At 45.0% G+C, this 12500-nt stretch overlaps 1 protein-coding gene across 1 annotated transcript in view; it reads left to right on the top strand.

The window, feature by feature from the left end:
* odad2 (outer dynein arm docking complex subunit 2) overlaps nucleotides 1-12500 on the top strand; it is a 139651-nt gene that overhangs the window by 93181 nt on the left and 33970 nt on the right. Inside the window, exon 18 of the mRNA XM_063206901.1 lies at nucleotides 6686-6874. Within this exon, the coding sequence (XP_063062971.1) occupies nucleotides 6686-6874 (189 nt within the window). The remainder of the gene's footprint in view (nucleotides 1-6685; nucleotides 6875-12500) is intronic.

Below are 12500 nucleotides of genomic sequence, written 5' to 3'. Positions count from 1 at the left end.
GCTGTTTCGCTTCCAAAGGCCCTGGGAAGCTTGTTAGGGTGCATGGCATCATGAATGCTTTGAAATACCAGGACATTTTAAATCAAAATCTGTTGCCCTCTGCCCGAAAGCTGAAGATGGGCCGTCACTGTGTCTTTCAGCAATACAATGACCCTAAATATATGGCCAAATCTACACAGAAATGGTTCTCCAGACACAAAATTAAGCTCCTCCCATGCCATCTCAGTCCCCAGACCTCAACCCCATTGAGAACCTGTGGGGCGAGCTGAAGAGGAGAGTACAGAGGAGAGGACCCAGGTCTCTGGATGATTTAGAGAGATTCTGCAAAGAGGAATGGCTGAAGATCCCTCTTTCTGTCTTTTCCCATCTTGTGAAACATTATAGGAGAAGATTAGGTGCTGTTTTGTTGGCAAAAGGGGGTTGTACAAAATATTAACAACAGGGGTGCTAATAATTGTGACACACATTATTTGATGTCAAATAATTATTTCTTTATGTGGGATTTTTTCCCCACTGAATAAATGCACTTGTATTGAAGGTTGGATTTTTCTCTTTTTTTCCATTAAGGTCCCATATTATTTAGAAAAAAATAATAATAATTGGAAGCTAAAAAACACATCTCAACCAGGGGTGCCAATAATAATGGAGGGCTCTGTATATGTTGTACTGTGCAGGGCACGCACACACACACACACACACACACACACACACACACACACACACACACACACACACACACACACACACACACACACACACACACACACACACACACGCAAACACACATCTCTTGCTTGTACCTGTACCAACAAACACCCAGTCTCTGTCTCTCTGTCTCTGTCTCTGTCTCTCTCTCTCTCTCTCTCTCTCTCTCTCTCTCTCTCTCTTTGTATCTCTCTTTTGCTCTCTTGCTGTTTCTTTCCCTTTCTCTCTCTGTCTCTCTCTCACACAAAAACACACATACTCTCTCACACACACACACACACTCAACGAGAATTAAAGGGAGTTATTAAACGCAGCCTCCTTTGAATGCTCCAAACACGGGGGCATGGAGGCCCTAATCAGAAAATAGCACACACTCACAACTGCGGCTGATGGCTCCTTGGCTGGCCATGCGGTGCAGTGCAGCGCGGCAAGGCAAGGCAAGGCAAGGCACGGTCCCTCTGGTAATGGCTCATTTAGCCCCGAAACTGCTTTCAGCTCGTGACTGATCACAGAGCAGGCCGGCAGGGCAACGTTCATCAGCTCAGGCACGCGACACCATCAGCCAAACCCGCCCCAGACCTGCCCTGCCCAGCTCTGCCCTGCTCTACTCCTACTCTGCTGCTCCGCTGTGCCGCTCTCGTTTCCATACAGGACCCCGGCGGTGCTGTGGCTACATGCTAGACTGCACACACAACAGCGCAGCACGTGGCTGCGTTACGACAAAAACTGCACTGTCTCACCCAAACAGATGGGGAGTTACAATGTGAGCTCTATGTAGCATCCTCGAGTCAATAAAACCCAACCCTTACCCTCTCACCAACTCTAACTTAATACATTTTATTTTACTGACATGGCACAGCTTTTTAAGGTGAGGATCAAGGTTACAGTGAAGGTTTATGTTATTGTTTTGCTTATTTGGGTTGAAGATCTTACTTAAAACAGCTACAAATTACTGTACAAAGTTCACTGTTATGGCACGAGTAGACCAGATGTGACTTCAGTGACTCTGGCGGAAGTAATTGACTTTGTATTGAGTCGCTGACAACAGAAGACACAAAAGACAATTTGGGCACCTAGAGGTCATTGGAGCGACTTGAGGAACAGTTTGTTGTTGGACTTCAGCGAATATTATGCAAATGAGCTATGATTCATTTCTGCGACAGCCAATCGGGATGTCGGAATGCTTGCATTCTGTTTTTAACAGGCATACTCTGTCGCATCTATCGCTCGTACAGCTCTTGCTACATAGTCAAGCGATTCTCTGCCGCTTAATCTTGTCGGCGCCGGTGTGTTCGCCCGGTTATAGAGTGACAAAGGATGTTACAACAAAGACAAGACTCATCCCATCCTTATTTAAATCACAGCACAATGTGGCACTGCCATAGTACAAAGTGGCGGAGAGTAGTGAAATGTTACTTAGTACACGACAAAGAAAAATGGCATGTGGTTCACAGTTTCACTGCCTTTGTAGGTCAGACTGTGCTGTGTGAGTGACTCTCAGTGACATTGTGGAGCAGTTCAAAGTGGCGGAGAGTCGTGTAGTGTCACTCTGCACAAGCGAGAGTGCAGGAATGCGTCGTGGCACTTTCCAAAAGCGGACGTCGGCGTCGACTGCGATTGTCAGTCGGCTGTGACATTTTTATTTCCGCAGGCTTCGCCGTGTCTTGGCGAGGTCGTCTGGTCAGAGTGAGAAGCCAGGCGTCGAGCGCCAAACATTGTTGTGTTTTACAGCGTGATGTTGCTGCATTTGGCCCCTAAGTCTTTGGCTATAGAGCATACCAAAGCGTGTATATATATAATAAGCCCCATCTCCACTCCCAAACACAGCATAGTCCACCACCACAACACGTTAGTTCGCAGCCCAGAATGCCCAGCACTGCATTCTTGTCTTTATTCCTCTTTTGTCTTTGCATCTGTTTCTCTCTCCCTGTCTCTCTCTCTCTCTCTCTCTCTCTCTCTCTCTCTCTCTCTCTCTCTCTCTCTCTCTCTCTCTCTCTCTCTCTCGGGCGCTCTTTCTGCCTGCCTCCCTCCCTTCCTTCATTGACTCTACCAATCTGTGGTTCAGAGAGCTGTTGCGTGTAGTGCCTGCAGATGTGTGTCTATCTCTGTGTATCTGAGGCTCTGTGTGTCTGCCTGTCTGGCACCCAATGTGTGTATCTCTCTGCCCTTATCTACATGTATGTATCTGTGTGTAAGGGGGTGGGGTCGAGGGCTCCCTCTGTGTGTGTGTGGGGGTAGGTGTGTGTGTGTACGTGTGTGTGTGTGTGTGTGTGTGTGTGTGTGTGTGTGTGTTTGTGTGTGTGTGTGTGTGTGTGTGTGTGTGTGTGTGTGTGTGTGTGTGTGTGTGTGTGTGTGTGTGTGTGTGTGTGTGTGTGTGTGTGTCTGTGTGTGTGTGTGTGTGTGTGTGTGTGGTGAGTGGTCGCCCATGAAAAGGACACTTAGTGACCGCTCTGCAGCTGGTGGCCCCTGTCGTCCTCAATTGCTGCCTCTCATCTAAGCCTTGCTCAGCTTTCCTTCTCTCTCTCTCTCTCTCTCTCTCTCTCTCTCTCTCTCTCTCTCTCTCTCTCTCTCTCTCTCTCTCAATCTGTATGCTTGAGGTAGTGTTTCCTGTGTTTGTGGAGATCTGTGCACACGCGCATGCCAGACAAACGCACGCGCACACACACACACACACACACACACACACACACACACACACACACACACACACACACACACACACACACACACACACACACACACACACACACACACACACACACACACACATACACACACACCCCTCCTCTGGCCTAAACCCACAGCAAATAGCTCATCTTTTGGCAACTCTTCTGACAGCCTTGCCCCTCTCTCTCTCTCTCTCTCTCTCTCTCTCTCTCTCTCTCTCTCTCTCTCTCTCTCTCTCTCTCTCTCTCTCTTCTTTTTCCTCTACTCTCCTTTCCACCTCACTTCCCTCCACCTCATCCCATCTCTACCTCCCCCCTCTCTCTCTATCTCTCTCTCTCTCTCTCTCTCTCTCTCTCTCTCTCTCTCTCTCTCTCTCCATCTTTTCATTTTCCTCTTCTCTAGATCTCCTGCACTCCTCTCCTCTCCTCTCCTCTTCTCCCTCCCTCCATCCAGACATGCACGGCTGGGCCACTGCGCTGCTCTGATTAGCTCTCATGGTGCAGCCTGTTGTGATCAGATGCGGAGGGCCAGAAATGAGCAGAGGAGCAGGAGTAGAGTGGAACAGGCCCTTCATTGCTTTCAGACAGCAGTGTGTCTGTGTCTGTGTCTGTGTGCCTGCTACGCTCCACCCCGCACATTTCCACGCTGATGTCTCTCTTTATTTCCTAATCCTGCCATTTCGTGATGCTGCCTCGAACCCCAGGCTCAGCTCAGCTCAATTCTTCTCTGCTCTTAGTATCTGGACAGCAGATTTGTTTTATTTTGTTTTTTTATTCCGTGGCATCTGAGGTCTGAAAAAAAAATCCTTATTTTTTTTTACAAATTTATTTTGTATTTTGGAACTCTATAACAATGCAAGCCTTTACAGTGCCCCATAAAAGGCAAACATTTTCGCTATCAACGTCTGTCAAACCTTCAAGTTTTTAAGAGCCAGTAAGCAATCGTATTAGGACCGTGCAGCGCACTTCCAAGTCTCAGAAGCCTGATCCATGTGTAAGCTGTATTTTAGCTGCTTGGTTGGCCTACATTAGCGGAATGGGAGCCAGTTTTGTGTGCCATGCTGCTGCGTGTGGTGGAAGTGGCGAGTTCTGCTGTTCGTATATTTAAACTCTACTACTGTACACATGCTTGCCCTGCTCTCCCGGTGTTATGGGAGTGTGCATTTTATAAGCCATAATAACAAGCCTGCCACCCTGGCAATAAAGATATCTTTGTCGGCCGTCAGGCTGCCTGTGATATTCTTGCCCCGTCGACTGGTGCTGGTGATGCCAGGAACAGAGCGGGCGCTGCCATGGGCTCAGCCAAGCCTCTGTGTGTGCCCGCTCTTCCTCTGCGGCTGCCCATGTAGGTGTTTGTGTGTGTGTGCGTGTGTATGTGTGTGTTTGTGCATGCGTGCGTGTGTGCGGGCGGGCGTGTGTTCGTGTGCTCGTGTGCCAGTATGTTGCAGTGTGTGTGTATGTGTGTGTGTGCGTGCGTGCTGGTCTGTTTGTGTGCCAGTATGTTGCAGCGTGTGTGAGTGTGTGTGCGTGTGCGTGCATGTGTGCATAGGTGCGTGCATGCATGCATGTTGCATGCATGTGTGCCAGTGTGTTGCGTGATCTTTGCCTGGGCGGTGTACTTCAGAAGTACACCAGTCTGCTGGCACAGGTCCTCTGCCCGCCATCTAGCTCTGCTCACCCCATCGCCACCAGACACCGACACTGCAGCTTGAGCTTGTGTTTGCCCATTTCTTCAAAGGGCATGTCAGAGGTCTTTAGCTTACACACACATGCATGCACTCACGCACACACGCAAGCCCTCACTCTCTCACTCACACAAACACACACACACACCCACACACACACAAACATACACACACTCAGTCACTCATACACTCACTCAATCAATCATTCACTCTCTTACACAAACGCACGCACGCACGCACACACGCACACAGACACAAACAGTTTCCCACTCAAACATTGACGTTCATGAAAAAAAAATGTATTTGCAGTTTTTTAAAAAACACTTCATCGTTGGTAGATTTATGACTGTATTTGGAGTTTTTGATGACGTGTTGACAGCCATGATGGAGATGATGATGAGGTGGAGGAAAAGGAGTTGGAGGAAATCCTCTCCATCCTTTTATTTCTGGACACTGCTTGAAAACTTCAGTGCGATGTTGTTATCATTCTATTTTCTTTTAGTTATCGCATCTACTTCAAATACAAACTGTGCAACAATATGCCATATGTAGTTGTACACTGTACCTAATACAAACACAAACCCTATGATATAGCATATACAGTATAATTAGCATAGTATGGAATGTATATCATTTTACATATTGTTGCACACTTTGGGGATATTTGATACATATCAGTACATACTGTAGGTATAGAAAAAAAAATTTAGCTGAAATAATTGTCAATCCATTATTACTCGTTAGAGGTTAGAGCAGACCTTTGGCGCAGTGATTGATCCTACCTCGTTCAATGTACTCTTGAACTGCTCTGTGTAATGTAAAGATTTTTTAAAAAATATACCGGTAGTAGGCGTATAAAGTGTGCTGGCTACAAGCCAGGGGTTATGTATACGTATAGTATTTCCCGCTCGGATTTTGTTTAATTGAGCAAAATTGTGCTTGTGTCTGGTCAAAGGATGTCTATGGCTGTAGCTTAGCCATATCTGGATATAATGCACGGATGAAGTGCACCCTGTTGCCAGGTGGAAAAAGTCTTTTGAGTGTGTCTCATTAGTCTTCTCTAAATTGGTCTCACACACATACAGTACAGTATGCGCACACACACACACACACACACACACACACACACACACACACACACACACACACACACACACACACACACACACACACACACACACACACACACACACACACACACTCTCTCTCTCTCTCTCTCTCCTCTCTCTCTCTCTCTCTCTCTCTCTCTCTCTCTCTCTCTCTCTCTCTCTCCCTCTCACACACACACACACACACACACTCTCTCTCTCTCTCTCTCTCTCTCTCTCTCTCTCTCTCTCTCTCTCTCTCTCTCTCTCTCTCTCTCTCTCTCTCCCTCTCACACACACACACACACGCACACATACACACAAACACAATCTCTCTCTCTCTCTCTCTCTCTCTCTCTCTCTCTCTCTCTCTCTCTCTCTCTCTCTCTCTCTCTCTCTCTCTCTCTCTCTCACACACACACACACACATACAGACACAGACAGGCACACACACACACACACACACACACACACACACACACACACACACACACACACACACACACACACACGCCTTAACAACAGGCTCTTTCTCTTGCAGGATTCGGGGGAAATGGTGCGCTCCTTCGTCGGTGGCTTGGAACTGATTATTAATCTGCTCAAGTCCACCAACGGAGAGGTGCTGGCCAGCGTGTGTGCCGCCATCGCCAAGATTGCCAAGGACGAGGAGAACCTGGCAGTCATCACGGACCACGGAGTCGTGCCCATGCTGGCCAAGCTCACCAACACTGTAAGACCTATCATTTACTGTAAACACATGTTCATACTACTGTACATACACGCACAAACACACACACACACACACACACACACACACACACACACACACACACACACACACACACACACACACACACACACACACACACACACACACACACACACACACACACATATACTTCTTGAAATATATACCCACACATACACAATGCCAAACCCCCATACAACAACACACAAATACCTGTATGCATTGTGACTGACTCCAATGTTTACAGTATCTGTGGTATTTTTACAGATCAGTCAGTACATTCAACACTTAGAAAGTGCTGACTGAGGATTTCATTAACCTATTTCTGTTCGTGGTTTTCTGTTGTAAGTTGCATAACACAGTTGCATGAAATACTGCTTTGCTCAGACCCTGCATATTTTACTAGCCAACGACTAGTGTTTCTTCCCATCCATCAATACCCACCCTATTCATTCCTCGATAGCAAATAATCCCTAGACAGCAGGTATGCTCAAACACATATACACACGTGTGCACCGCTGCACAAGTTCACGTACGTGCACACATACATCTGTGTCCACAAATGTACATGCAGGCACGCACACAAACACACACACACACACACACACACACACACACACACACACACACACACACACACACACACACACACACACACACACACACACACACACACACACACACACACACGCACATTCTCATATGAAGTTACAGTATCCCTTGACAGAAACAGGTGTGTGGCATGGCCATGTGGTATGGAGAGTATGTGACTTTTCAAAAGTCACACCTCCATCAGTCATGCAAAGGCAACACACACATGATCGGGATCCATTTCTTCAGCTTGCCCGCCAAAATTACAGCCATATATCTGAAGGCCTAGACAGATAGAGACTACATTTTCAGTACATGAAAAAGGCATATCGAAAAAATACAATATTTTAGGGATAAATGATTTTACCTGAGCCAAAAATCAAGAAACTGTACTTCAGCGTCATCAGTCGATGAAAAATGACAGAACGCACACAGACGTGTGCATGTGCGCACGCACGCACGGCACGCGCGCACGCACACACACAGACACACTAACACACACACACACACACACACACACAATCCCAAAAACACCACAAACCATCAGCACATTAGCAACAGAGAAACAGACCTGCCAATATGTATTGAAAGTTTCACCCACAACCTCCAAATTTGTCTATGGTGTGAACCCAGACTATTGAGTCAATGTTGGAATTATCCACCGGGCTTCGGGGTGGTCGGATTTTTTGCGGAACAAACACTAGAGATTGAAATGTGCTATCAGATCCCTGTGATGCTAGTAGTCATGGAAAATACTGCTAGCTGCTCACATGACATGGCCTCAAACACAGTCAAAATAATAATTAATCCTATATTTGTCACGGCAGACAGAAGGTAAATAATCCCATTTTCCTACCTTTTTCTGCTGCTATCCATTTGCCTCGCTAGACAGCCTGCTTGACACAGCTATCCTTCTTGGTTTGAGTCTCACTATCCATTTGCTGCCTTACTTAGTAAAATGATATTATTCCAATTATGCTTTAAATACATGATAAACCTCGTCCTTTATTTTCTGACATCAAGTAGGGTTGGTGTTGTCTGGATTGTTAGAACAGTCCACCTCTTTCACTGACACTCCTTGTGCCTGTTGTGCCGGTTTTTGTCTCTCGTGGGAGAAAGGGAATTGGCGGTCACCTGTCTTGAGTGTTTGTAAGTTCAGTTCTTTAAAGTTGAAATCATACTAGTTTCATGTAGGCTATATTTCTTTCAGAAATCACAGTAATCTTTCACCTTGACACCTTAGCTCCCCTCGCTCGCAGCTCAAACACATGATTTCAACGCGCATCAGAACTCTGCCTATCAGTAGTGCTGGCAAATGTTTTGACTACTCGAACTCCGAAGATGCGAAACGTCCGCTGGTGGTACAGTCCATTGAAGGGGTGTTCCAAAAACGTCGTGTCTGTCTATTGTGTTCTTGTTTATTGTAATGTCTTTGTAATTGTATCAGATGCACTGAAAATGGCACAGAACAAATTTCCGAAAGGACAAATAAATAATCTATCTATCTAAACCCATGTTATTTGGTTATTCATAGTACACTTTCCAAAATACCTAGTAACAAGACATTTTTAACACCTGATTTTAACAATACCTCGATTTTTTCTGTACCCCCCAAAAGTGTAATGTAGGCTAGTCCCATTTGGGGGGTATCAAATCCAAAAGGGGGGGTCAGACCCCCCCCCGTAATTTGAACAGTGGTTATAGCCCCGCTGTCTATATTCCTGCAACAGTGGAAACAAACATGTGACAAGGACAGTGAATTAGTAGCATTGGATAACACAATTCAGATTGGCTATGACACCTTTGTCAATTAATTCAGGGACTGTTCCACAGGATTATTTTCCAGTGTTCCCTGTCGGTTTGTCCCTACATAAACCTAGACCAGACCAATGCCCTTGACTTGGTCGTCACCGTTTTGGTGACAATAAGGTTGTAAACAGATGCTCTGTGCGAAGTGGCTAGAGTGGCTAAAGTTATTTGATAGAATACATGGACAATCTCTGTCCCTCATTTAGATCACATGTGGTGGGCATTACAGAGCTTCTCCAAGAGGAAATCAGGAAAATATTTCTACACGCTTTGTTACTGATTCTGAAGTTTTGAGATTATACAACTGTGCTATTTTTACAGATCAACTGTCAGTTAAGCACTGAGTATTTCATTAACCTATTCGAGCCTGTGGATATCTGTTGTTGTTATCAGCACCTCTGGCATTTATGACTTACTGTAAATATCAGAAATATTAATTTGCTGTGCTACTCAGACCTGGCAGGCTAGCAAACTGCAGACCGCTTTCATCCTGAAGGTTGTCAGTAGCCACCCTGGCCTTTCCTTGAAAGCAAAGAAAACCTAGGCTACAGGTTTGCACAAGCATATGTACACACACACGCACGCACACACATGCGCACGCACACACATGCGCACGCACACACGCATACACACACACACGCACACGCGCGCGCGCACACGCACACGCACACGCACACGCACACGCACACACACACACACACACACACACACACACACACACACACGCACACGCACACGCACACGCACACGCACACACACACACACACACACACACACACACACACACACACTCATGTACCATGTACCCTTACAGAAACAGCTGTGTAGCATGGTCTTGTCATACAGTGAGTCCAATGTGTATTTGATCCCTTGCTGATTTTGCTGTTTTGCCCACTAATAAAGACATGATCAGTCTATAAATTTATGATAATATGTATTCAAACATGGAGAGACAGATTATCAAAAAGAAATTCCAGAAAATAACTTAAAATAATATATTTTGATTTCTTTGTATTTAATTTAGGCAAATAAGTATTTGACCCCTCTAGCTAAAGAAGATAAAGTGCTTTGTGGCAAAGCCCTAGTTGTCTAGCACTGAGGGCAGATGCTTCTTTTAGTTGATGGCAATGTTTGTGCATAAAGTAGAAAAGATTTTTGCCCATTTTTCTTTGCAGATTATCTCTAAAACATGAATAGTTTATAGCTGTAGCTTGGCAAATGGGAGGTTCATTTCCCTCCATAGAATTACTATAGGGTTAATATTTGGAAACTGTCTAGGCCACTTCACGACTTTAATAAGCTTCTTCTTGAGCCACTCCTTCGTTGCTTTGACTGTATGTTGTGTATTAATGTCATGTTGGGAGATCCAAAAATGGCCCACCTTCAGTGTAGTGGTGGAGGGAAGGATGTTTGCACTCAGAATTGCACATTACATGTCTCCCTCCATCCATTTGTTGATGATGTGAAGTTGTCCTGTGCCTTGGCCAGACAAACACCCTCAAACCATAATGATACCACTTTCATGCATGATGGTGAAGAGGGTGTTCTTGGGATCATAGACAACAGTTCTCTTTCTCAAAACACATTGAATTGTGTTAATGCCAAACAGCTTGCTTTTGGTTTCATCTGACAACAGCACCTCCTTATCATATCCTAAACCAGTCTGATGTTCGTGGGCAAACCTCAGGTGGAACTGCACAGGTTCCTTCTGAGGTAGAGGTACCACGTGTGCACTACAGGATTTTAAACCTCTGTGGCATTAAGTGCTACCAGTAGTTTTCTCAGTGATTTTGGTCCCAGTAGCTTTGATATCATTGCCTAGTTCATCACGTACAGGTCTAGGGGGCTTTCTTTCTGTTCTAATGATTATAAAATCCCTACAAAAGGTCAAATCTTGTATAGAACCCCAGACAGCCTGATGGATAGTCATTTTGTATTCCTCACATTTTGGAAAAAATGCATCAACAGTTGGGCCATTAATACCCAGTCTCTTTCTTGTGGCTTTGCAGCCCATTTAATCTTTGCTCAGGTCTAAAATCTTGTCCCTGATATCATTTGACCGCTCTTTGGTCTTTCCTATGCTGGTGAGGTTGGACTGTGACTGATTCACTCATACTATGGACTGATTCTGCTGATTCAATGTGTCTTTTTTGTATGTTAGTATGTACAGGTGTATTTAATTCAGATGGCAAGTTGATCGGAAGTGCCCATCTGGTCTGTAGGCCCGGAACTGTTATCAGTTGGCAGGGGATCAAATACTTATTTTGCTCGATGAAATGGACAAAAATTAATATATATTCTCTTAAGTTAATTTCTGGATTTTCTTTTTGTTATTCTGTCTCTCCATATTAGAATATATATTGTCATAACATTTGTTGACTTATCATGTCTTTGTTAGAAGGCAAACCAACAAAATTAGCAAGGGATCAAATACTTATTTGACTCACTGTATGTATACAGTGTGTTTGCCCTTAAAAACTCACACCTTGATCAATCATACCATAGCCAACGAAAGCACACAATTGGGATCCATTCCTTCAGCTTGCCCTCCACAACCTCTGGGTGTTCCCAAATCATTACAAGGCCCATATACTGGTAGATTCCAGCCAAGGCCCCCCTTATATGGGCCGTGCCGCACTATTTTTTCTGTGCACCGCTTTCATAACCATAGTCTACCGTAGGTCTGTGAGTCAGTGTCCCACTGGGATTTATAAAATATCAACGATAATAATAGTGATGTTCACAGATCCAGTAGATTATAATTATTCTGGTCTAACTAAAGGGAATATTGTTTAGCTTATTTTTTTACTTATTTTGGTCTATTTAGTTATTCAATTATTTATTTCGTTTTTCCTGCGAACCTGCCATGGCCCCACTAGTACACCCTCGTGGCCCCCGAGGGGTCCCCGGCCCCCACTTTGGAAACCACTGGCCTAGTCTAGATACAGACCACGTTTGTAGTGCATGACAAATGAGATTTATTTATTTTTTAAAGTAAAAGAATCTGCAAAAGGCACATGGAAAGACAATATTAGGGATATTCTTGCAGAACCACAATCAGGAACCTGAACCACAATCAGGAAACCGTACATCAGTGTCACCAGTGGATGAAAAATGACAAAACAAAGCAAAAAACCCATCTAGGGCTATTGCAAGTCTCAGTTTTCCATCTCAGCCTCCTACACACGTGATGATTTGTTGTGGCACG

Source organism: Engraulis encrasicolus, chromosome 9, assembly GCF_034702125.1.
Source record: "Engraulis encrasicolus isolate BLACKSEA-1 chromosome 9, IST_EnEncr_1.0, whole genome shotgun sequence".
Classification (NCBI taxonomy): domain Eukaryota; kingdom Metazoa; phylum Chordata; class Actinopteri; order Clupeiformes; family Engraulidae; genus Engraulis; species Engraulis encrasicolus.
This window is presented reverse-complemented; position numbering and strand designations above follow the sequence as displayed.